General features: G+C 46.8%; 1 protein-coding gene across 1 annotated transcript in view; it reads left to right on the top strand.

The window, feature by feature from the left end:
• CACNA1A (calcium voltage-gated channel subunit alpha1 A) overlaps window positions 1-27,115 on the top strand; it is a 126,756-nt gene that overhangs the window by 8,518 nt on the left and 91,123 nt on the right. Inside the window, exons 3-7 of the mRNA XM_027085850.1 lie at window positions 13,528-13,631; window positions 14,732-14,847; window positions 15,956-16,012; window positions 17,414-17,587; window positions 25,939-26,148. Coding sequence (XP_026941651.1) covers window positions 13,528-13,631; window positions 14,732-14,847; window positions 15,956-16,012; window positions 17,414-17,587; window positions 25,939-26,148 — 661 coding nt within the window. The remainder of the gene's footprint in view (window positions 1-13,527; window positions 13,632-14,731; window positions 14,848-15,955; window positions 16,013-17,413; window positions 17,588-25,938; window positions 26,149-27,115) is intronic.

Raw genomic sequence — 27,115 nt, 5'->3', positions numbered from 1 at the left:
CAGGCTTAGTTGTTCCGCAGCATGTGAGATCTTCCCGGACCAGGGCTCAAACCCGTGTCCCCTGCACTGGCAGGCAGATTCTTAACCACTGCACCACCAGGGAAGTCCCTAGGTTTTTTTTTCTTTACAAGGCTATTGCAAGAGGAGGCTTCAGAGGGAAATGAACCCTCCTGGGAGTGAAACAGAACTGGGAGACAGGAAGGTAAGGAAACTTAGGCAGAGAGTGGGGGTGGAGAACAGGAGCTAAGTAAAGTGTGAACATGGAAACAGGTTATATCATGGGATTGGACATCCAGAAAAAGGGTCCAAGGTTCATAGGAAGACAATGGAGATGAGCTCAGTGGTGGATGAGGAAGTGTGAGCAGGGACACGAATTTCCAGAGGGTTCTATAGTTGTAAGCACCATCATCTTAGGGGATATTTGCCCTGGAAGCTTAGAGCTGAATCACCTTGGGGGAAGCAAACTCGGGGGAAACAGTTGAGAGAACAGAGTCAGGCATCAGGCTGCTTGGGTTCCCCTCCCGACTCCACCACTTCCTTGCTGTGCAACCTTGGACAAGTCACTTGGGCTCTCTGTGCCTCCATTTCCATGTGTGCAAAATGAGGAGAAGCACAGTCCTACCTCACAGGGCACAAGGACTGAGTGAGGTGAATATATGTGAAGATTTAGAACAGTGCATGGTCCAAATTTGTAGGCCAAATTTTCCACCCCAAAGGGCACTCCTTTTAAAAATGTAAATGAATTTTTCAGTGTGAAAACTCCAGCAGCGCCTGAAGAAGTGGAGTGAACCATTGGGTCCCCCTTTATGTGCCACTCTCACCCCACTGGTAACTGCCACTAACTCAGAGTAGCCTTCTAGAACTTTCCATGCACTTACATCCCACAGTCATGCTTTGGGTGGAAACCCAGGGAGCAAGGATTTGAGCCTGATGCGAGCCTAGAGCAGTGATAAATTACCACAAACCGGGTGGCTTAAAACAACAGACATTTATTACCTCACAGTATGGAGGCCAGAAGGTGTCAGCAGGGCCAGGCTCCCTCCAGAGGCTCTCGGGGAGAATACTTCCTTGTCTCTTCCAGCTTCTGGTGGCTGCCAGCAATCCTTGGCATTCTTTGACTTATAGATTATCTGTTGTCCACTCGAATACCCCATCTTCATATGGCCATATTCTTATAAGGACCCTGGTCGTATTGGCTTAGGGCCCACCCTACTCCAGTACAACGTCATCTTAACTAATTACATCTGCAGCAACCCCATTTCTAAATAAGGTCACATTCTGAGGTCCTGGAAGTTAGGACTTCAACAGATCTTGGTGGGGCAGGGGTGGTGGGGACGTAATTCAGTTCATAACATCTCCCAAATGAAGTGCTTGCACCTGAACCCTTGTCTGGGGCTTCCTAAATTAAGACAACCTCCCCCCGACCCTGAAACACGACCACTAGGACAACTCATTGCTAAGGGCAGGGGCTAAGTGGCATCTTTGAGTTTCTGCTGACAAGGACAGAGCTATTGCTTTTCCAGACTCATTTGGGTCCTGCCCTTGTGCTCTGCCATTTGCAAGGCCTGCCCTAGGACTCCCTTAGCTCCATCCAGCCACAGGCAGGCCCAGTGTCTGGACTATCTGTCCTTTTATGCTTGTGCTAGAGCCAAGCCCGTGAGCATGACCACTATCCACTATCCACATCCACTATCAGGTGAGATCCATGGGAAGAGTCCAGAAGCACCTGCTCCAAGCATCTTAGAATCCACAGGCACAGATGCCAGATGGATGTCGTCCAGCTGGGTGGGCAGTGCTTTATGATCCCAACATCTCATTTCTTTTCTCAGTATCATTGAAATCCATTTGTTTATTCCATAATTACTTATTGAGTGCCTACTGTGTGCCGGGAAATGATCAGGTGATCAGGGACAACACAATGAAGAAGAGAGACAAAAATCCCCATCCTTGTAGGGGAGACAGATGTGACCAATAAACATTATAAATAATAAACTACTCAGAAAGTGGAAGATAGACGTTAAGCAAATACATAATGTGGGACGTGGTGACATGACCTGTGTCATCCTATGAGGACAACAGCAGGATAAAAGGTCAGGTGTTGGGGTGTGGGGGCTAGTTTAGGTCAGGCAATGAGGGAAGGCTCCTCAGAGGAGGTGACATTTCCACAGAGATGGAGAGAGCCAGGCAGATGTTTGGGGGAAGAGCGTTCTTGGCAAAGGGAACAGCAGCTCGCCTACACGGTGTGCTGGGGCCCCGTCCAGGTTTTTCCCTTTTCAATTTGTCTCTTTTCTTTCCCACTTGGCTTCCTGGTTAAAGTGCCTTTTAGAAAAAGCCTAACCTTAACTAATCAGCACCACTGTCGAAGATTTATATCGGGATGTGCACCCCAGCGTTATTTGTAAAAATAGAACAAAACTGGAAGCAACTGGTTAAATACCGTATGGTCCCTCCATATGATGGAGTATCATGTCATTAAAAATCATCTGTTGGGAGAATATTTAAGGATGCGGGGAAATGCTCACCATATAATGACAAGTGGCGGGGGGACTGATTTTAAAAAAAGAATCCAGGTGAGATAAGGCTTATGTCTTAGTCACCTCCGGCTGACATTACAAAACACCATAGACTGGGCAGCTTAGACAGCAGAAATGTACTTTCTCACAGTTCTGGAGGCTGGAAGTCTGAGATCAGGGTGTCAGCGTGGTCCGGTTCTGGTGAGGGCTGTCTTCCTGGCTTGCAGACGGCTGCCTTCTCACTGTGTCCTCACATGGTGAGGGCAGAGAGAGAGAGAGAGCAAGCTCTCTGGGATTAGTGACTTTTACAAGGACACTAATCTCATCATGCGGGCCCCACTCTCATGACCTCCTGTAACCCTAATCACCTCCCAAAGGCCCCATCTCCAAATGCCATTACATCGGGGATTAGGGCTTCAACACATGAATCGGGTTGGAGAAGGGACACCATTCAGTCCTTATAATCTCAAGTGTGTAATTTTGAAAATATAAGGAAAAAAGGCTGGAGTCCGCTGTACCAAGATGGCCTTTAGGTAGTGGGATTTGGGAATCTTTATCTTCTTGATACTTCTCTATATTGTCAAAATTTTCTACAATGAGCACAATTTACTTTTATCCTCTTTTTTTTTAATTGAAGGATAGTTGATTTACAATATTGCGTTAGTTTCAGATGTATAGCCTAGTAATTCAGTTATTTTTTTGCAGATTATATTCCATTTTAGGTTATTACAAAATATTGAATACAATTCCCTGTGCTATACAGTAAATCCTTGTTGCTTATCTATTTTATGTATAGTAGTTTCGTAATTTACTTTTATAATCAGGGAGTGCATTTAAACTTGTCTTGCTAAGAGTTTAGGAGGAAAAAGATTTTTGGTTACTCGTAGACCAGGAGATGGGGAGGAAGGACAGGAAAAAGAGCATTTTCTGGGTGCCCATTGTATGCTGGGTGTTTTTATCTTATATTACCTGTCCAGAGAGAGTCCACGTCAAAATATATAAATTACTTATTGATTGACATAACAATAATAAATGGTCATTTTATTGCTTTATTATTAAATAAACAAAATAAGTGAAGAAGAGACAAATCTTCCCTACAAAAGAATTCCATTTAGTATATATAGACAGTCCCCCTCCAAGAATGGAGTTTAATCTTTCCCCCACCCCCAGTTTGAGGATGGGCTGGACTTAGTGACTCACTTCTAAAGAATAACATAAGGAAAGGACATATATCATTTCACAGTGGAGAAACCTAGAAGACACCACCTTAACCAAGTGACAAATGTTGACATCCCAGTGGATGTGTGATCATAGGATCTTTGATTTGACATGATGAGGAGGGAACCTCACCTCCGGGGTTTTCTTCTCAAAGACTCATAACCCCATAATCGTAGGCAAAACATCAGACAAACCCAGATTGGAGGGCGTTCTGCAGGATACCTGAGCAGTTCTCTTCAAGACAGTCAAGGTCGTGACAAACAAGGAAAGACTGAGAAACTGACCCAGACCAGAGGAGCCTAAGGAGGTGTGAGGACTAAATGAAATGATGGATCCTGCATGGGATCCTGAAAAGGGGGCAAACCCAAATAAAGTCTATAAATAACTGGTGAAGGAGAGATTACTGTCACCCATGTTACAAATAAGACTCTGGTTGAGAAAGTTGCCGGAGGTGGCCAGACAGGAAATGGCAGTACCAGCCTGCGAGCTCTGCATTCCTCTTCCCTGTGCTCTGAGCTGAACCCAGAGAAATAGATATTGGTGGAGAGGGGGAGAGGGGTGGGGGGTTGAGAGAGGGGAAAAAGAGGGAGGGAGAGAGGAAGGGTGGGCGGGAAGGAGGGCAGTTGATTTTCAAAGGAGGAACTTCTTAAAACTCTCACAAAGTCTGGGGCAGAAAGATGGAAGACTGGAAGCAAAGAGAATCCACCTGAAAGAATTTTAAACCTTGTTGAGCCACAGACCCCTTTGTCAGTGTAATGATTTTTAAAGTCTAATAAATGAAAAGACTGGAGATGGTGAAGGAAGACAAATGTACTGAAATTGTTATAAAAATATTGTTAAAAACAGATGGGTGACGTCATTTTAGTGTTTGTAACACATTGCCAACAGGACCTGGCAATGAGTCAGATGACCCCCATAATTTCATGGGAGTGTTGAAGCTAAAAGATTTTGTGGGATATCTGGGAACGACATGTGATTTCTGTGGGTGAGGGGCATCACCGGTTCTGCCCACACTGTTGCAGTTTGCTGCCTCCCCTGGTAATGGAAGAAAATGCCCCACTTTCTGGTGGAAATTAGGGGAAGTGAAGGATTAACTTTTTTCCATGCAAATTCACAGACTCCCCAAGGATTCCCATCCCAGTTGAGCCTGAGGGAATCTCACAGTGATTTCTGTGGTTGCTTGGCTAGGAAAACCCTCCGAGGAGGTTAGCAAGTAACTGAAATTCTCGCTGTCCGTGTCTGGCTCAGCCCCCACCACAAGTTACCCAATCCAAAATGTCAAGAGTGCCACTGTGGAGAAACTCTGCTCTAGAAGACCAGGGATCCTTGAAGATGGGGCATTGAGGCATCCCTGGGCATGGTGGACCTGCCCACATTATGATTTTGTAGTGGGGTGAGTGCTTATCCAAGCCCAAAGACCACAAAGGCAAGTATATTGAAATTCTCTGCCAGAAGTGTGGTCCGAGTCATGTCTAACCGCCATAAAATGAGCCTCAGTCAACAGAGCTGAGCTCTACCCTTGTCCTGGACCTCTGAAGGACCCAGAGGGCTCCTGTGCCCATTCCTGGGCCTGGGGCCCACATTGGATGTGGGCAGCCTTCTGGAATCCTAATGGGCTATCAGCTATTTCCTCTGTACCGCACTATTCTGGATGTTTCTCTGTGCACCAGCCTGTGACTCCTTGATGGTAACCTTCTAAGGTAGAACCTTAAATAGTCCCATTTTACAGATGAGGAAACTGAGGGCCAAGGCCACACACAGGGAGCTAAGGTTGGAATCCAGCTCTGACTCAACACCAGTTCCCTCAGCATCTGCTATTTGCTACCTCCCATGGCAAACAGGATGGAGGACTGGCTCTCTGAGCTCAAGGGGGCGGCATGGGGAAGCCCAGGAGGGCTGCACTGGAGCCACTTGCTGGAGACAAAAGTTGGTGGCTCTGTATATTGCTTGAGCAACAGGCAGCCTTATTTCACAAGGACCCCCTCACCATATGTGCATGCGTGACTCAAAAACAAAAAAAAAAAAATCAGAAATCACCTCCACCCCACACAGAGGACATACCCAACATGCTTCTCACTGAATGAGCCAAAACGGCCTGGGGGTGCAGTGTGGGCGATGGGACTTGCCCTCTCTTAGTTGCTACCAGGGTGGGGAGAGGAAGAGTCTGGGGCCCTGGCAGGACCTGTACACCATTCGCTGAGAGCCTGCTGCATCCCTACATCCTCCTTGTATCATCAACTGATCCATAAAACAACCTCATGAGGGGAAATATTTTTAGGTCCATCTTCCAGATGAGGAAACTGAGGCTCACAGGGATGCAGTGACCTGCCAAGATCCCCTAGTCAAGGGTAGTGAAGTCAGGATTTGAACCCAGCACTGGGCACTAACCGTTACACTCCCTCCCTCTCTCTATGATTCTCACCTTCTCTGTTTTTTTCCCGTCTCTGTCTTTGTGTCTCTTAATTCTTGGTCTCTCTGTCTCTCTCTGTTTCTTCCTGTCTCTCTCTCTTTCTCTCTCCTCCTTTCCTTTCTTCGCCTCTTTATTCCTCTCTCTCCCCCACCTCTCTGTGCTTTTCTCTGTGTGTTTCTCTTACTCTCTCTTTCTATTCCTCACTTAATGGCAATTAAGAAAATGGTAAAACTGTGCTTAGTTGATGATTATAAATGCAAGTCCCTTGACAAATGGTCACTAATGGTTGAAACTGATCTTTGACCTAAGCCCTTGTATAATTCATAGATGTTTATTTTGGCCAACATCAAAGCATCAGATCTGGGGGACTTTAGATCACACATTCATTCAACTAACAGTCATTGAATGTGTACTGCATGAAGGCAACGTTCTAGGCACCAAGGATATGCAGCAAATGGAAGAGACAAAAAATCCCTGTTTGGGGGGAGTTGACGTTTTGGTGGGAGAAGCAGGCAGCCAACAAGATAATTAAGAAAATTTTATATATATGGCAGAATCTTAAATATTTTAGGCTTTGTGGGCCATGCCGTCTCTGTCACAACTACTCAATCTGCTTTCGTGGCACAGAAGCATCCACAGGGATGATACATAATGAATGGGCTTGGCTGTGTGCCCACAAACCTTAATTTACGAAAACAGGTGGCATGCATGGGTGGTCGTTTGTCCACTCCTGTGGAAGAGGGTGATGAAAGCTCAGGTGAAAAAGCAGTAGAGGGGCTGTGGATCCTCAAGGTGAGAGGTTGACGTTCTTCTAATAAGACCTGAAAGAGGTGAGGGACAGCCATGTAGGTATGTCAGGCAAGAAAGACCCAGGTGGATAGGACAGCCAGTGCAAAGGCCCTAAGGCAGGAGTGGTTCTGACATTTGTGAGGAGCCCATGTGGCTGGAAGTGAGGGAGTGAGGGTGAACAAGGGAGCTGAAGAGGCCAGGGGAGGTGACAGGAGACCTCAGAGGCAGAAAGACCATATAATTCGCTGCCCAAACCAGGATAATTTTGAGAGTGAATGGGGAAAGGAGAACTCAAAAAATAATTAACAGGCGTCGCATGATTTAATAACAGGGACAAACTGGGACAGACGTACGACCTCCCTCATGGCCACTGTGGGGCTTTGGCTGTTTCACAGTCAAATCCACCCCATTTTTATCCCTTATGCTGGGGAGTTGGGTGTTCTCTTGAGCCGAGGTTTGTTGTTTTTTTTACATCTTCTGTACTTTTTCTGACTGAACCATGCTCAAAAAAATTAGAGGAAAATAAGCCATAAAACAGAAGGCACTTCAGGGTTTTACTGAGACTCAGCCATTGTTTGATGAGTATCGAATGCTTGCTAAGCGCCAGGCATCCTGCTAGGTACCAACAGTGTGGGGGTGAATCAGTATTTTCCCTCTCCTTTAAGGCTCTCATGGGCCAATTGTTATAAACAGAAAGTACTATGTAAGTGCAGTGAGGGAGTGAGGTAGAAAAAAAAATCTGAGGGATACAAGCCAGAATGCTGGGTCTAGCCCCAGCTGTGCCATCCGCACCCTGTGTGAGCCAGGCAGATCATCTCCCTCAGCCTCAGTTTCCCCATTGGAGAATTCTGGAGATTCTGGGAATCAAGGGGTGTTGGTTGTCAGCTCAAACGGGCTCTACTAAAGTGACCGTTGTTGTCCCACCTGCCTCTTCATTTCCCAGGGAAACAGCCTGATCATTGGGACTTGGGATAAATACATTTCCCTGCCATTGTTATTATTTAAACAATCCGCCCACAGGGACTTCAAATGCAAATGCATATATTGACAAAATGATTCAGAAAGCAAAACCTGCTTGGAAGTGAATGAGAGTTCTGTCTGTGCTGTGAGGAGGGGCAAGCCCTTTTTGGCTGGAAGGCTTCTCCGAGAGGGGGCACAGTAGAATGAAAGGCTGAGTGATGAGAGGGAATCAACCAAGTCAAGATGTAGGGGAAATTGTCTCCAAACAGAGGCTCAGAGGACAACCAGCTCATTGTAATCTTGAACCTTAATTTCTCTGTCAGATATACAGGAAACATTCTTGTCCCCCATCTGCCTCCTGAGAGCCATATAAAAGTAAATGAGAAAGTGATATTTGAGAGAAATCTAAAGGAGATAAAGGAGTGAACCAAGGAAATATCTGGGTGTATCAATCAGGAAATCTAGGTTATGCTGCGGTAACAAACATTCTCCAACGTCACTGTGATTTTAACAACAAATGTCTTTTCTGGTTCATGCTACATGTCCAGTGCAGGTTGGCAGTGAGGAAGAAGGGAGCTATACTCAGCAGAGTCACTTGGGACCTAGCTAATGGAGCAACCAGCACCTAGAACATTACCAGTTGGTATTCCAAGAGGAAAGAAAGCCCTGGAGGGTCCCACACTGGCAGTTCAGTGCTCTGGTCCAAAAGTGACTTAGGTATTTCCACTCGCTCCTCATTGGCCAGCACTCATCATATGACCCTCAGCCAACCACAGGGAGACAGGGATGGGCCATCTTGCCGTATCTCAGGAAATATTTAGTGACAGCACTAATGAAGAATAGCGTTGCAGGCAGTGGAACTCTTTGAGCCTTGGGAAGAAAGACAAGGCAATCTTGCAAGTGTATCTTTCTGGTGTTAATGACTTTGACAAGCAAGCAATTTCCCTCCTCCCCACATCCAGACTCATGAGCACACCCACGCTTAACCTGAACTGCCAAAGGATGTAAGACCCGGGATGGGAGGTTGATGTCCCCCACATTCTGTGCTATCACAGAACGGCCAAGGAAGCTCCAGTCTTTCGGCTTGGGAAATATTTTTCTCCTGAGCAAACCCCAGGAAGCCCACCTACTGATCAAAAACTGCACCCAACCCTCTGCCAGCTTCTTCTCTGTGAGTTGTTGGATCCACAGCATGGAACTGAGTCATTTGGGCTAGATTGGAAAGAGAACAAGCATCTCTAAAATCAGGCAACAGAACCCCAATCCCCAGGGAGGGAAAATCAAGACAAGGGAGGAAGAAGGAGAGAGGAGGGAGAAGGGAGGAGAGAGGAGGGAGAAGGGAGGAGAGAGGAGGGAGAAGGGAGCACAGCTTGGGGTGGAGGATGTGGGCTGTGTGGGGAGCCACCTCTCATTCAGTCATTCAACAAACATTTTTTGGACACTGCATGCATGCCTGGCATTGTGATAGGGAATATAGCAGTGGGAAAAAAGCACAATGTCTCTGCTCCATATGGAATTGACTGTGGGGAGACAAACAATGAGCAGGAGAAATAAGTATAGAGGAGGAGATGCACTAAGGGAAAAATAGAGCAGGAAATGAGATTAGAAATGAAGGTGCAACTGTAAAAGGCCATCAGGGAAACCCTGCCCGAGAAAGTGGCCTTTGAGCAGAGATCTGAAGGAGGTGAGGGAGCCATGTAGGAAATTGGGGGAAGAGCATTCCAGGCAGAGTAAGCAATAGATGCAAAGGCCCTGAGGTGGGACTGTGCTTCGTGCGTTTGAGGAGCTATAGGAAGGCCATGTGGCTGGAGTGATCCAGGGGGAGAATGACAGGAGAGCAGGGCCTGAAAGTGATGGGGTCAGGAGGTGCCACCTCTACCATTTAGTAGCTCAGTTACTGTGTTCTTTGTCTGTGGCTGACATCACCAAGTACCACAACTGGATGGCTTAAAACGACAAAAATGTATTCTCTCACAGTTCTAGAGGTCAGAGTCCAAAATCAAGGTGTCAGCAGGGTTATACTCCCTCTGAGACTCTGGGTAGAATTCTTTGTTGCCTCTTCCTGACTTCTGGTGGTGACTGTCAGCCCTCAGCACTCCTTGACTTGCAGCCGTGTCCCTCCAATCTCTGCCTCCATTGTCACATGGCTGTCCTCTCCCCTGTGTGTCCCTGTCTTCACCTGTTACTTCTTCTTCTTAAAAGGACACCAGTCATAGTGGACTAGGGCCCACGATTGTGACTTCTTCTTAACTTAATGGCAGCTGCAAAGACCCTGTTTCCAAATAGGGTCACATTGAAAGGTACTGGAGGTTAGGATTTCAACCTATCTTTTTTTGGGGGGTGGGGCGTGCCATGCAGCATGTGGGATCATAGTTCCCTGACCAGGGATTGAATCTGTGCCCCCTGCATTGAGAGCATGGAGTCTTAACCACTGGACCTCCAGCAAAGTCCCTCAACATATCTTTTAGTGGGGGGTACAATGCAGCCCACGACAGGGACCTTGGGCATGGGAACTTTACCTCTATGTGCCTCAGTTTCCTCACCCGGGAAGATGGGGAGGATCACATACCACCTTTTGTGAGAGGATTAAATGAGCTCAAGTAGGCTGAGGACCTGGCACTGTGAGTGTCTTTTATGCCGGGCAGCATCATGGGGCCAGGTGGTTCTAAGCATATCAGGGAGCTGGGGTGTGGGCAGATCCTGGGGTGGAGGGGCTGCCTTGGTACCAAGGGCCTCAGCCATTTCTCCCCGTTCAGTCCTGCCCCTCTTCCCCCACCCACCCACTGCTCCGTCTCCATCCCAAACCTGCTTCCTGAGATAGCCAGACTTTTTTCTTCTGTTGGCCGGTGCAGGCTTTCCCTGGGCTATAGTTAGCCCTAAGAAATGGTAGCGAAAAGGTCTCAGCCACAGCAGCAGCATCAGAGGGGAACACACAAAGCCGGTCCTGCCTTCTGTCCACCCCTGTTCTGCTGACCCTTTTCTTTCTTCCAGAACCTCCAAGAAGCAAAGCATTGGAACTCTGTTAGAACAAGGGTGTGAGCAGGGGACTGGCATATTCATTGTCCCCTGAACCTGTCTGTGTCCATCATGGAAGTTGGCTTTTTGGGTTGGTTTGTTTTCTTTTTTTTTAATTATTGTGGTAAAATAAACATAACCTAACATTTACCATCTAAACCATTTTTAGCTGTCCAGTTCATTGGCATTAAGTGCATTCACTTTGTTGTGCAGCTGTCACCACCATCCATCTCCAGAACTTTTTCATCTTGCAAAACTGTAACTCTGTCCCCGTTAAACACTAACCCTCCGTCCCCCTCCCCCAGCCCCTGCCCACCATTCTACTTTCTGTCTCTGTGAACTTGACAACTCTGGGAACCTCATATAAGTGGAATCATACAGTTTTCGTCCTTTTGTGTCTGGCTTATTTCATTTAGCATAATGTCCTCAAGGTTCATCCATGTTGTAGCATGTGTCAGAATTTCCTTGCTTTTTAAGGTAAAGTTGACTTTCTTTAAAAACAAAAACAAAAAACTTTTTCTTGGTTCAAGTAAAATACACATATAGGACACTTCACAGATCACATCTGATGAATTTTTACAAACTGAACACACATGTGTAACCAGCACCCAGATCGATCAGGAAACAGAACCTTCTCAGCCCCAGAAGGTCCCCCTCATGTTCCCTCCAGAGTCACTACCCTCCCCAAAGGATACTCCATCTGGACCTGAAACATCATCAACTCATTTGCCTGTTTTTTGTATTTTGCATGAATGGAATCTTACATATATGCTCTTTTCTGTCTGGCTTCTTTTGCTTGATGCCAAGTCTGTAAAGTTTCATGTGGTGGATGGCAGTCGTTCATTGCACAACATTCCATTTATCTTCCCTCCTGTTGAGAAGGGTTCAGTTTGTTTCCAGTTTGAAACTGTTATGAAGATCACCACTATGAACATTCTTGCATATGTCTTTGGCATACACAGGTTCACATTTCTGTTGGATAACATCCCCAGAATGTAATGTTCATGACATAGTGAAGGTGCATGATTTAATTTTAGTAGAAATTCCCAACCCATTTTTCAAAGTGGTTGTACCATGTATTATGGATTGAATTGTGTCCCTTCCAAAATGCACATGTTGAAGCCCTAACTCCTAGTACCTCAGAATGTGACTTTATTTGGAAATGGGATCATTGCAGGAGTAATTAGTTAAGATAAGGTCATTAGGATGGGCCCTAATCCAATATGACTGGTGTCCCTATAGAAAGGGGAAATTTGGACACAGAGAAAGACATGCACTCAGGAAGAAAGTCATGTGTTGATGAAGGCAGAAACCAGGGTGATGCACCTACAAGCCAAAGAACCACCAAAGATTGTCAGCAAACCCCCAGATACCAGGGGAGAGGCATATTCTCCCTCAGAGCCTCTGGAAGGAACCAACACTGCTGCTACCCTGATCTTGGATTTCTAGCCTCCAGAACTGCGAACCAATAAATTTCTGTTGTTTTAAGCCACCCACTTGGTGGTTCTTTATTACAGCAGCCACAAGAAACTCATACACCATGTTACCCTCCCATTGGCAGCATGAGACAGTTCCAGTTCCTCCACAGATTCACAGCACCAGTGTCAGTTGTTCTCATTTCAGCCTTTCTGCAGGGCAGCGGTAGCACTGAAAGTGCTTTTAAAGGTGAGCTTTTAAAGCCACATTTGCCCCCCCCCCCCCCCCCCCCCCCCCTTCCCCAGATGCCATAGAGCTGATGAACCACCAGAAGCCTTCCCCAGCACAGAGATTAAGTCCACAGGCTCTGGGTCCTGGCCCCCTGGTTCAAATCCCATGTCCACCACTGTCTAGCTCTGTGACCTCATGCTGGCAATTTTGTCTTTCTGGGCCTGTTTCCTCAGTGCATGACAATAACATAGGGACATCATGGGAATTAAACGAGTAAATAAGCCAATGTAGGTAATATGCTTAGAGGAGTGTCCAGCACAAATAAGTACTCTTTAAGTGCTGGGGTTTTTTTTTCTTTCTTTCTTTCTCTATTCTTGATTTTCTTCCCCTCCTCTCACTTATTGGCACAGTGTTCTGTTCTCCCAGAGAAGAATGTTCTATTTGTGGACTTCTTCCCCTTGAAAATTGATCTGGGCATTTCTGGGAATTTTTCTGTGGTTGACATTGAGGCTGCAGGCAATAGAGGAGGGAGACACTTAAGGAAAAGGTTCACGGCCCTGCCGTCTGGCTTGGTGACTTAACCTGATTATCAGACCCTGCCATCATGACTGTTTGGGGGAGAAGGGAGGGAACTGGGGGTTCATTTCTACATTTCAATGAGCTTTTTTACCTTCTCCTCCTGGAGTTTGATCTGTGGAGTCCTCCTGAGTTTCATGCTGGTTTCTGGTCCTGTGAGGACGACATGATTAGGAGGGGGCTTTGTCCTTCTAGTGGTACCTCTGGAGTCTCCCCCACTGGTTGATCCTGTGCTCTCTCTCCCTCTCTGGGCTACCAGAGCTCTAGGACTCCACAGGCCAAGGACATTCGAGGACAGAGTCCCAGGAGAACAAGAGTTCCCCCTTCCTTCACCTGTCAGGTCATACCTGAGTCCCACTCAGTGCTCACCTGCTTTCCTTCCTCACCCCCCCCCCATAGAGCAACGATGCCTCAGGGAACACTTGGAACTGGTTGTACTTCATCCCCCTCATCATCATCGGCTCCTTTTTTATGCTGAACCTCGTGCTGGGTGTGCTGTCTGGGTAAGTCTCTGCTACTCCCCCCATCCCACTCCCCCTCACCATCTTTTTCCCAGGAAGAGGCCATCATTCTCCAGGCAGAGAATAGGCCTCTTCTATTGCTTTGGGTTATTAGACAGTTATCAGCAAGCCATGTACAGGTGCATAAGTTGTGCACTGCTGGAGGCACCCAGTGAAGGGACTCATGGGAGGTGAAATCCAGCCCAGCCTTCACTCACCAAGCTTTGCTGCTGGCACTGAGCTACCTCCACCCAGGGGGCGGGAAGCCTCTTTGTAATTTAGACCTCTCACTTGGAAGGTTTTCTCAAAATTTTCAGGCCCACAACCCAAAACACAAGAAAAGTCTATAGAGCTTTAATTTCTATAATTTACACTGTGTTAAAGAAACAATAGGTTGGGTTTCCCCCCTCCCCTATTTTCCAAATATAAAATCGTAGCATACAATCAACGATGCATTTTCATGACACACATTGTCCCCTACCCCCAAGATTGTTTTTCTGGCTTAACCGTAAGTGAGTTTCATTTTTCTCACTACAAGAAGTCTGGGGACTGGTTTGGTGGCTCCATGGTGCCATGATGGACCCCAGCGTCTTCTAGCTTTCCACTCTGACATCCTTTTGGAGACTTCCAGTCTCATGGATGCTTCATGGTCTCAGGATAGCTGCTTCATGCTCACAAGATAGGCATCTCACATTCCAGACAGGAAGAGGAAGAAGGGAAACTGGAAAAGTCCTATATCACAGAAGTGAGGCTGCTGCAGAAATCTTCAGCTCATGTGTCATTTACGTAATTTAAGAGAGGGACGCAACTATTCTTTAGCCAGGAGTACAGAGAATGAGAATGGGGTATGTAGCCAGCAGTGGTTGGCATGGCATGGTTTACGGTTTTGTTTTGTTTTTCTCTAACTGGGTGCCGTTGTTGGGACATGTGGGAAGCTGGCAGAAATACCCACTCCTGTAATATTCTGATCTTCTGTCAGAAGACCTGATTCCTCTTGTTGAAAGGCACTGCCCTCCAGGGATTCTGAATCCCCAAACATACACACACAGAGACTCCCTAAAATTTCTAAAACGGCCAGACCTGACTCTTCTGTGCTTCTTCAGGGAGTTTGCCAAAGAAAGGGAGCGGGTAGAGAACCGGCGGGCTTTTTTGAAGCTGAGGCGACAGCAGCAGATTGAACGAGAACTCAATGGGTACATGGAGTGGATCTCGAAAGCAGGTGAGGCCCTTTCATCCTGGGGCTCAGGAATTGAAATCCCAGGCCACGGAGCACACAGAGAGTCATGCGTGCAGTTTGGAGATGGATGAGGGAAGGGTCATGATGGGAGGAGAAAGAGGATCTGGACTGCTAGTTCCCGTTTTTAGCAACAGGAATCCAGCGGGATGAAGCCAGGATATGACATACATAACACTTAAGAGCTTTAAAATCAGACATTGGGTTAGATCCCAACTCTGCCACCTCCTAGCAATGCAGCGCACCTCCCTGTGCCTCAGTTTCCCTGCCTGTTAAACAGAGATAATGATAGTACCTACCTCATAAGGCTGTTTGAGGAGTCTCTAAGGTAATCCCAGCTAAGTCAACCTAAGAAGAGCAGTGCCTCCCATACAGTAGGTCCATGTTTATTTGTTCAGCTAGTTAAACACTTATGGGACACCTGCTGTGTGCCAGGCACTGCTCTAGGCACTGAGATTTGGTCTCTGCCTGCAGGACTCTGATAGTCTAGTGAGAGAGGAGAAAATAACCAAATACATATAATGTTGGATGTTGCCAAATGCTGAGAGGAAAAATAAAACGGAGTAGGAGGCAGAAAACAGTCAGAGAAGGAAGGGTGATCAGAGGGGGTCTCTCTGAGGAGGTGACCTCTGAGCCGAGACCTGAAGGAAGTGAAAAAGGAAGCCATGTGGATGTCTAGGGGAAGAGCTTTCCAGGCAGAGGGAACAGCAAGTGCAAAGGCCCAGGGGTAGGAGTAGAGTTGAGTCATAGCAGGGAAGCTGTGTGTGGCTGGAGCAGCGTGAGGTGGAGAGTGGGAGAAAAGGAGGACAGAGAGATGATGGGGGCCAAATCAGGCAAGATCTTATAGGCTATGGTAAGGAGGTTGGTTTTTATTTTGAAGGAGGTAGGGATGATGTTGGCTTTAGGACCATCGTTGAAGTGGGGCTGGGAGTCAGAAGCAAGTGAGCAGCACATTTCTGGCTGATTGAGTTGTCACTCAGCAAGGGGAGAGTAGAATGGCCACGAGGACCCTTCTCCTTCCTGGTCCAAGGGAACCCATCCCCAGGAGAGTCCTCCAGACGCTGGAGCTTAACTATGTGCTCTTCCTCTTCAGAAGAGGTGATCCTCGCCGAGGATGAGACCGACGGGGAGCAGAGGCATCCCTTTGATGGTAACTGCTCTGAACCTGGCTCCAGGGGTGGGGGTGGGTCCCAGGGGACACAGGAGGAGCCGAGGCTGGGGGGACAGGCTACTCCATTCTGAGGGGCTTCCAGGGAATGGATGTTCAGGGCCCAGGTATGCCAAGAACAAGCACAAGACCAGGTCAGGCTCAGGAAGATAACGGGAATGGTGGGAATCTGCTTCCTCGAGGAATTTCAGGACCTTAACACGGGGTTTCCCTTTCTTGCCTGCCCTTTCTGCTTTGACCATGTGCCCAGCTACCTCTGCTTTGTGCCTCCATTTTCCCCATCTGTCAAATGGGCATGATAATAATCATACCTACCTTAGCTGATCGTTTATGAGGATTATATTAATCATTGCAAATAGAATGCATAGGACAGCGTCTGGCTCGGGGTCAGCCCCACTTGTGTTCACTAAGTAAAATAAATAATAATAATTTCACCAATGGGAATTCCCTGGCAGTCCAGTGGTTAGGACTTGGCGCTTTCACTGCAGTGGCCCGGGTTCAATCCGTGGTTGGGGAACTAGGATCCCGCAAGCCACACAGCACAGCCAAAAATAAAATGAATTAAATTAAAAAAATAATAATAATAATTTCAGGGCTTCCCTGGTGGCGCAGTGGTTGAGAGTCCGCCTGCCAATGCAGGGGACACGGGTTCGTGCCCCAGTCCGGGAAGATCCCATGTGCCGCGGAGCGGCTGGGCCCGTGAGCCATGGCCGCTGAGCCTGCGCGTCCAGAGCCTGTGCTCCGCAACGGGAGAGGCCACAACAGTGATAGGCCTGTGTACTGCAAAAAAATAATAATAATAATAATAATTTCACCAAGAATCCAGCTTACTATTAAGGACAGTTGTCTCACATGTTAGAAAGTTGTCTAGACAGAGCAATGACTTTGGATTGAAGAGACCAGGAGTGAAAAGGAAGGAAAGGAGCTGGGGCCCTATCCCAGTAGGTTACAAAATGGATTTTGTGGGGAGGGAAAGAGATTACCCTTGGGGGTGTCTGAATCACTTTATTGGAAGTATATGCCTGTACTCACTGTCCCCTGGCGAGCTCTTGGGGGTGGAGAACCTAAATAATGAGGAAGGGCTTCCACAGTCCCAGCCCACCTAGCAAGTGTGCTAAAGGGTAAGGGGTGGGCTGTTTTCATAGGAGTCACTACATATCCAATCCCAGGGCTCCTAGAGGGAAAATGATAGCTGAGAGCCCAGACTTCGAGTCACACTGAACGGGACTTGGTTCTCATTTTTACCCCTTGGGCAAAGTCACGTACCCTCCCTAAGCCTCTGTCTCCACATCTGTGAAATGCGCACGCTCTTACTTTCCACCAAACCAGACCGCCACGCGGGTAAGATCCAACCACACATAGAAAGTCCCTGGTAGAGCCCAGCACCCAAGGACACACTCAGTCGATGTCATTTTTGTGGCAAAAAGGGTAACGTCTTTTTCTCTTGCCATGTTTCCATTGTTGGAGCTCTGCGGAGAGCCACCATAAAGAAAAGCAAGACAGACCTGCTCAACCCCGAGGAAGCTGAGGACCAGCTGGCCGATATTGCCTCCGTGGGTAAGTCCTCCTGCTGCCGCCTGGCAGTCGTTTATTACTGATCGCCCTTGAGATGGAGTGTGAGAGCTTGGGGCACCGGGCTGCCTAGATCTGGGTCTTGATTCTGCTTCTTCCCACCTGTGTCCGGGGGCAGATGACATGATTATGAGAATAACAACAGAGCACGTCTTTGCATATTATTGGGAGGAGAAATAAAACTAAGTAATCTACATATAGGGACTCCCCCTGACAGTCCCGTGGTTAAGACTCCGCGCTTCCACTGCAGGGAGCACAGGTTCCGTCCCCGGTCGGGGAACTAAGATCCCACATGCCGCGTGGCGCGGCCAAAAGAAGAAGAAGAATAATCCACATGGAGCATTTAGAACAACATGTGGCAGAGAATAAGGTCCCCATGATATTGGCTAATATTATTATCCATTAATTATTTATGAATAATATTATTATTGTTCATTAGTTCTCATTGAGGGGCTACATTTATTAGGTGCCCAGTTGTGAACAAGACAGAGACCAAATCCCCACCCATGTGGATCTTGCCGTCCAGGGCAGAAAATAGATATTAAACAGGTCATTACACAAATAAACCTGTCATGATAACAGCGCTTCAGAGGAGATGCCCCGCGCTCAGCCTGCTCTGGAAGAGTGGAGTGTGGTCAGGGAGGGCTTCTCAGAGGAGGTGACACTGACAATGAGAACTGAAGGGTGGGTAGGAGTTCACCATGGCAGTGACAGCAGAGAGAAGGCTGTGCTCAGGCTGTTGCTGTTGGTTATCTCCAAGGGCAGCGTTTGAGGTGGGAGAGGACATTGACTTCTTTCCTTGTCACCCCTCTTGTTTGAGACTGTGTTGCTTTCGATCTTTCCCAAGGAGACTCTACTATCTTTTGAAATGGGTTTTTTAAAATTCCGATTATGAAGGGAATTCCCTGGCAGTCCAGTGGTTAGGACTCTGCGCTTTCACTGCCCAGGGTATGGGTTCAATCCTTGGTGCAGGAACGAAGATCCCGAGAGCTGCATGAGTACAGCAAAAATAAAATAAAATAAAAATTCCAGTTATGAAGAGTGGGTGGGGGAGCTTCCAGGCAGAGGAAATAAGACAAGACTCTGAGCGGGGAAGGCATTAAGGCTGATGGGGTATATGGAGCATAGAGGCAAGGATGAGAGAAGGAGGGAGGGAGGAGGGAATTCAAAATATACACCTGTTTCTGGGACTTCCCTGGCGGTGCAGTGGTTAGGACTCGGCGCTTCCACTGCAGGGTGCACGGGTTCGATCTTCGGTCGGGGAGCTAAGATCCCACAAGCCTTGAGGCACGGCCAAAAAATAAAAATAAAAATATACGCGTGTTTCTAATCCCCAAGAACCAACTACTTCATACTCTGCTTTTCTCATTCACTTCTAGCTTATAAGCTTACTGCTGAGTTTCAAAATGATTTCCGTCACTGTCCCACACTCCAGAGGGTGGCTATACTATGGTTTGCTCAGCGTGGCTTTATTATATGGTGTTTGAGTTGTTTCCAATTTTTGCCCTTACGAGGAGCACTGCTGGGAACATTTACGTACAATGACTCCCCCCACCCTTTGGGTGGATTTCCTTGGGGATAATTATAGGATCAAAGATGTTAACAGGTTTTCAACTCATTATTCACAGAGCCATTCTGAGTTTCAAAAACACTGAACCCATTTATAAACCTGCCAAGCATTCAGACACTCACGGATTCTCCCACACCGGCCATTGCCTATTACCCGTTTAATTTCCTTTCCCAGATAAGTCGGTTTGTAATGATACCTTAAAGCTTGTTTTCATTTGCATTTTTAATTTCTAGCCCACACACTCTTTTCCTCGTAATGATGAACAAGTCCTATTTCCACTTGTGGATACATCTGTTTCTCTCCTTCCAGCAAATTCAGGCATTGGAATGCCCCATCAATGCTCTGTGAATTTGATCCATTACATCTGTCCAACATCTTTTCCCCTTTAGGTTGCTTCCATTCTTCTAATATGTTTTGTTATATTTTGATAGGCAAATATTTTTTGTCTATACCACATTTATTAAATGTCAGGCACTGAAAAAAATAGGGTACCCAAGATCTCCTCTATGGATAAGATTGGGTACCTGTTCTTAATTAACAGGGAGATATTATTTTTCATCAGTCCTTCTAAAAAAGATGAAAAAGTGATACCACCCAGTGTTGCCAACGATGAGGAGAAGTGGGCATAGCCATATGCCATTGTCAGGAATGTAGGTTGCAGTGTTTGTGATGTATGGTTTGGCATTATTTAATTATTGATGTTTATATTCTTTGACCTAGAATTTCTGCTTCAAAACATTTCTTCACATATGCAAAAGATCTATGTACCAACCTCTTCTCAGCAGCACTGTTTTCTGGTACTCAAAAAAGTAAAAACCAGAAACAACCCGTGTGCCCCCAAATAGGGAGATGGTTAAAGTAATTATAGTATTTATATACAATTGAATACTCTGCTGCCAGGAAAAAGAATGGAGTTGCTATGGCATGGAAAGATGTCTGAAATATATTTTTTGGTGAAAAAAAGCAAGTTGTACAACAAAATGTAAAATGTGTGGTCCCATTTTTAAAACAAAATTAACAAGTGTGAGAGGTACTTAAAGATGTAGAAACTGGAGGGATTGCAAAGGATTTTCACTTTCTCCATGACATTGTTCCTGGAATGGATGGATTAGTGACAGGCATTACTTTTGAAATCAGAAAAATAATTAGGTAAGTTTAAAGTTACTTAAAAGCAACAGAGACTAATTATAAGGAGTCTAATAGCTATACAAGGCAGGAAGGAATTTGTCTGGTGGAAAAGCAAAGAAAGCTTCGTGAAGGAGGTGTTTTTTAACTGGGCTTCACGTGCGATGGGGAGAGTGTTATTAGTTCACTGCGTTCACCATAATACGTGTGCCAGCTAGGCAGGAGTGACCTCACAGAAGTGAGGGAGTGACCTCACAGAAGTTCACCATAATAAAATAGCACAGACTGGGTGACTTCTTTTTTCAAAACAGAAACTTACTTTCTCATACTTTCTCAAACTTACTTTCTCATAGTCCTGGAGGCTGGAAGTCCAAGATCAAGGTGTTGGCAGGGTTGGTTTCTGGTGTGGCCTTTCTCCTTGGTTCATAGATGGTTGTTTTCCTCTGTATCTTCACGTGGTCTTTCCTCCATGTGTGTGGTCTTTCCTCCATGTGTGTCTGTGTCCTGATCTCCTCTTCTTATAAGGACGCCAGTCATAGAGGATTGAGGCCCACCCTAATGATCTCATTTTAATTTAATTACCTCTTGAAAGGCCCTCTCTCCAAATACAGTCACATTCTGAGATCCCGGGGGCAGGGTGGGGGTTGGTTAGAACTTCAACATATGAATCTGTGGGACACGGTTCAGCTCCTAACGCGGGGGGGAGTGGGGATGATCCAGGAAGCCATGATAGATTCACAGAGGGTTTGTCTGTGGGAGACCCTGGGGCTCGAATTTGCGGCTGACATAAGAAAACTTGCTACTTGGAGAACCCAGATTCAAGGCTGACATTTGATAAATGTGTGATAAAAGGAAGATGATAAACCGAAGTTGAAAGCTGTCACACTGAATAAGTGCCAACACTGTCCCATAGCACCTCTGTTAAGAAAGAAGGTGACTTTCAACTTTGTAGATGGATCCAAGACACAGGCCGGTGGCTTGTTCTCCCAGGACAGGTTTGCTCCAGGCAAACCCAGCTAAAGCCAGCTCCCTTGCCTGGTAGATCAAAAACCCGCAGGAAGGGGCCCCTATGCTAGCAGGGGCTTCCTAAACAATCCTGAAAGAGACCTCTGAAATTCCAGGGTTCTGACAAGGAAATGCCTCTACCTTTATTTATTTACGTAAAATGATAATAATAATAATAATGTGTTTCAAAGTCAGGCAGGAACTGTGTAACATTTGCCCTCATGTTGTACCCTAGTAAATGCAGCTTTATGTAACTGATGATTCTACTGTGCTGTCAGCTCATTTGATAAACACATTACAAAACGGTCTCGTGTAGAGTTGATCAACTGACTGTTGAAATATGGACCTTGAGTCATTGTTAGGAAAAACTGAGCCATGGATGGAATCTGCCATCACAACACAGGTTCTTTAGGAAAATCAGATTCCATTTAGATGGTTTTAAGGGTATAAGCTCAGTGTGGGCTGTATTCGTTTGCTAGGGCTGCTGTCACAGAGTACCACGAACTGGGTGGCTTAAAACAACAGAAGTGTATTCTCTCACAGCTCTGGAGGCCAGAAGTCCAAACGGAGATCAAGATGTTGGCAGGGCCGTGCTGCCTCTGAAGACTTTAGGGGAGAATCTGCCCCCACGCTTTTCTCTCCGCTTCTGGTGTTGTCGGCAATCCTGGGCTCTCTTTGGCTCTTACTTGCCTCCAATTTCTGCCTCTGTCGTCACATGGTCTTTTCCTGTGTGTCTCCGTGTCTCTTCTCCTCTTATAAGGATACCAGTCATTGGATCTAGGGCTCACTCCAATCGAGTCTGACCTCATCTTAACTTGATGTCATCTCCAAAGACCCTATTTCCAACTAAAGTCATATTCACGGGTACCAGGGGTTAGGGACTTCCACACATCTCTTTGAAGGACAGTTCAACCCACAATTTGGGAAGCACCTACTTCAATTTAAACAGAGAAATTGAAGAGCCTATAAATTGCCCCAAATCCCAAGATTCAGCCTTGGTAGTGCCATACTGCTGTCCTCACCGTGGAACATTCCTGACTAGGACTGGTCGCCTCTGGCTCTTGACTCCTTGAATGTAGCTGATCTGAACTGAAATGTGCTTCATGCTAACACATTAGATTTGGAATACATAGTACAAAAAAAAAAAAGAGTGTAAAATATCTCTTTAATATATTTCTATATCGATTCCACATTGAAATTGATATCTTAGATATATGGGGTTTCATAAAATAGCTTATTAAAATTATTTTTTAAATCTAAGGATTGCCTGCAATTACAGTTCCAGACCACAGAGGAAAAGTATAGACAAGAGTGTATAGAAAAAGGGAGCATGGGTCAGAGCAAGTACGAAATGCAATAAATAGAGGAGACAGTACAGAGCTGGCACACGGCCTGGCATGCAATAGGTGTTTAGTTAATATTCACTTTCCTCTCCATTCCTGTTGAGTGGGATGCCTATTGTGGGATGTGTCTCCAGGCCCTGTGATCAGGAAAGACTTCCTCCAGGCGTTGGTATGTGAACGGGTCTTGATTTCAGCTCTTAGGGTTGTAGTAAGAGATTTTAATCTTACCAATAAGCATGATGTGTCAGCGTCATGCTAGGGGATATTAACTCATTGATTTCTCCCAACGGCCCTGTGAGGTGGAAGGCACTGGAGTCCCAGGATGCAAGGTGACTTGTCCGAGGTCATCTGCCCAAGGTCACTCGCCTGTTGGCGATGGAGCCGGGTTTCCATGTGGCTCCAGCAGGAGCTGGGGTAAGGGACCTCCTGCCTGGTGTGATTGCCAAGGCTTGTGGATGCCTGTGGGTCTGGGCACATCTTTGGGAGCCATAAGGACTAGAAATGTCCCAACTGGGGAGGGGTGTGAAGAGCCACCCTAGGGTTCCCAGTGCCCATGGGGTCAGTCAGGTGATGGACATGAGGGGAGGATCCAGCCACTGGACCCGGCCAACTGCTGCTGGGCAGGAATGTGGTCCCTTCCTCACGGCCACATGTTCCAGGAGTGAGTGCAGCATGGTGGCCGAGAGCACAGGCTCTGAACTAACGCAACACTTCTTAGCCAGTTACTGGACTCCCCTCAGTCTCTGTTTGCTCAGGGTGTAAAATGGTGTTAATGACGGTCCCTACTTCCTAAGGTTGTGACGAGGAGCTTACTGTGTAAAATGCATCCCCCGCAGTGCCTTCTAAATGTTCAAAACATGTCAGCTGTTATTTTCATTCATGAGAAGCTGAAATCCATACTTTTATGGAAAATCTCCCAGTTTTTAAATGTAGACCAGTAATTTTAAATTTCACAAACCCAGGATGAACCAGTATGGCCCCTGGGGTGCCAACTCCCAGCCTCTGTTTAGAATTCTGCTAATAGGAAGTGGCATCCTGAGAGATGTTTTACGTGTCCCATGCCTGGCTGGTGTGATGAGGTTGATGAAGTGCTTGATAGATGAACGTATAAATGAACAAATGAATGAATGGATGGATGGATGAATGAACGAATGAATAATGGATGGGTGGATGGATGAATGAATGTGTGAATAAATGATGAATGAAGCAACAAATTGGTGAATTCATGGATGCACTAATGAATGGACAAATGATGAAAGAAAGAATAAATGAATGAATGACATACCAATGAGTGAACGAATGAATGAATGCACAAATAAATGAACGAATGAGCACACTAATGAATAAATGAAAGAATGAATGAACCAATGAAGAACAATAAACAAATGAATGCAATGGAAGATTTTCAAGAGGAAGTTTTGATTTTTTTTTTAATTTATTTTTGGCTGTGTTGGGTCTTCGTTGCTGCGCGCGGGCTTTCTCTAGTTGCAGCGAGCAGGGGCTGCTCTTCGTTGTGGTGTGCGGGCTTCTCATCGCGGTGGCTTCTCTTGTTGCGGAGCACGGGCTCTGGGCACACGGGCTTCAGTAATTGTGGCGCACGGGCTTAGTTGCTCCGCGGCATGTGGGATCTTCCCAGACCAGGGCTCGAACCTGTGTCCCCTGCATTGGCAGGCGGATTCTTTTCCACTGCGCCACCAGGGAAGTCCCACAAGAGGAGGTATTTTAGAAGGTAAAATCAATCTATCCAAAACTGAGCTCTGAACCTCCCTCCTATCCCTCCCGGGGCTCAGGCCAAAAACCTTGGCTTCTCCCTCTCTCTTCCACCCACACTTGGTCCATCAGCAAATGTCGAAATCTACCTTAAACAATACATCCCAAATCTGCCCACTCTTCTTCCTTCTCAGCCACTATGGAGTGGTAGCCCCATTATCATTTGCCTGGACTAGAGCAGTCACCTCCTCCCTGCTCCTGCCCTTGCCTTCCACAGTCTTTGCCCCCCACAGCAGCCAGGAGGCACCTGTGAACCCCAGTCAGCTCACGTCCCTCCTCTGCTCAAACCCTCCATGGCTCCCACCTCGCTCAAAACAGAAGCCCAAGTTCTCCCCACAGCCCCCAAGGCCCTTCACAATCTGCCCAGTCTCCTCCCTGCCCTCACCTCTTCCCTTTTCCCACCTGAACCACTCCACTCCAGCCACACTGTTCTCTTTATGCTGCTCCCACAGTATGTCAGGCAGGCACATTCCTGCCTCAGGGCCTTTGCACTTGCTATCTCCTCTGCATAAGGTACCTAAGATACTAAGGTAACTCAGGCCAACCCCTTCACCTTAACCACTTGATTTAGTACTGCCGCCTGCCCAGTGGTCCCTCCTGGGGGCCCCAGTCCCCTTATTTTGCTCTACTTTCTCTTTTTTCCAAAGCACCTTTCACCTTCCATCACACTATTTTTTTAATATTTATTTATTTATTTGGCTGTGCCAGGTCTTATTTGCAGCACGCAGGATCTTTAGTTGTGGCATGTGAACTCCTAGTTGCAGCATGTGGGATCTGGTTCCCTGATCAGGGAACATAGCCGGGCCCCCTGCATTGGGAGTGTGGAGCCTTAGCCACTGGACCACCAGGGAAGTCCCCCATCACACTATTAATTTACTATTGATTATAGTATGCTTGCTCTCCGTCTCCCCCGCTGGAGTATCAGTCCCAAGAGTGCAGGACTCTGTTAACGTGTATCTGGAACACCTGGGACAGAGCCTGGCACAGTAGGTACCTTGTAAATGCTTAGGAGCAAAAATATACGTAGGCAGTGGGCACAGCTGGCTCATTCTTTGGTGATTATTTCTAAAGTGACATATCCATGGAAAACTAGGATCCTATCCACACCTCCTCCTGGAGGCTTTCCAAGTATGGTCCATGGAGTTCTGCTACCTGCCTCTGCACTGGGAGTCCTGAGCAGAGGCGTCTACCTTATCCCACCCTGTGGCATGACCCCCCCAGAGTCATCAGACATGGCCAGAAGAGGAAGATACAGAAAGTTGGCTCCAGCGATGAAGAGCCATCAGCCTCCCCGTTGACATCCTGAGCAATCATTGGTTATTTCCAATACTGTTATTTTCAGGGGCATCCCCTTCTCATAAGCTCCATCTCTGGAAAGCTAAGCCCATAGGTCATGATGGTTCCCAGGGGCTTCCTTGCTTGGGAGGCGAATGGATTCCCTGGCCGCAATCCGTGCCTGGGCCATGCATTGGCTAATTTCCTCTGCAGGAACACCTTGACATTCTCCATCCTTTCCCTGGCAGGGTCTCCCTTCGCCCGAGCCAGCATTAAAAGTGCCAAGCTGGAGAACTCAACCTTTTTTCACAAAAAGGAGAGGAGGATGCGTTTCTACATCCGCCGCATGGTCAAAACTCAGGCCTTCTACTGGACTGTGCTCAGTCTGGTAGCCCTCAACACGCTGTGTGTCGCTATCGTTCATTACAACCAGCCCGAGTGGCTCTCCGACTTCCTCTGTGAGTACCTCCTGGCCCCACCCCCACTGGCTCCCTGATCCCTTCCTCACACCCTTTTTCCAGTTCTCTTTCTCTGATGGTATGTGTTCCTTCTTTGGTCCTCATTGACTTTGTCCTTTCATTTGGCCATGTCTACCACTCAACTTGGGGCTGATGTTGCCACTGCAACCATGACAGAACCCTATTTCTTTGGGCCTGAGCTGGACGCTGGACTTTAGGCCACCAGAGACTTCCATGATCACTTTCTAAGAAAGCCACATAGGGGTGCATTGGAAGAGAGACAGAGAGAGTCGGAGACTGCAAGATAGCCAGATAGAGACAGAAACATACATGTGATTTCTAGGTGCATCTCTGGGAATCAAATAACTTATGGTTGAGAGATGGGGGCACATTAGAGATAAAAAAAGTGACCTGTGTGTTGTACCCATTTTCTATTCTCATTTCTGACTCTCTGCTTCTTCCCTTTTCTTTCAAACCTTCTGCTTCTTTCCCCTTTCATCTCCTGTCCTTTTTGACTTCCTTATGTCTGGGATTCATTCCTAGAAGATACTCTCTAACAAGTGTGAAAACATCTTGCTCCCTCAGTGAGTACCAGGATTTCCAAGGCTTTGCCCTTCTGGGCCTATTCCCAGATTTCAGGAATTAATATGAGATAGTATCAAAACTGATGACCAGGTTGGGGGAAAAGAAGCAGTGAAAGGTGGGGAGACCTCTGAGCAGGATTTAAAAAGTAAAGAGCTCTTAGGAATCAACAAGAGTAATGGCTGGACAGTAAGGAAGGCAAGTGGATACCTTGGCTCTGGCTTATGGGCCCCGAATGAGGACTCCCCAAAACCTGTTTTCCTGCTGGTTGCCCTCCTCCTACATCTACTGGCTTGTCTGACTTAGGTCTGTAGATTCTCTACCCTTCTGACCTGGTTCAGATTAACCCAGACAACCGTTGGAGAAGTTGAGTCTTCAGCCTAGA

This window comes from Aethalodelphis obliquidens, unplaced genomic scaffold (assembly GCF_003676395.1).
Source record: "Aethalodelphis obliquidens isolate GAN/ISIS:26980383/991018 unplaced genomic scaffold, ASM367639v1 scaffold53, whole genome shotgun sequence".
Lineage (NCBI taxonomy): Eukaryota > Metazoa > Chordata > Mammalia > Artiodactyla > Delphinidae > Aethalodelphis > Aethalodelphis obliquidens.
This window is presented reverse-complemented; position numbering and strand designations above follow the sequence as displayed.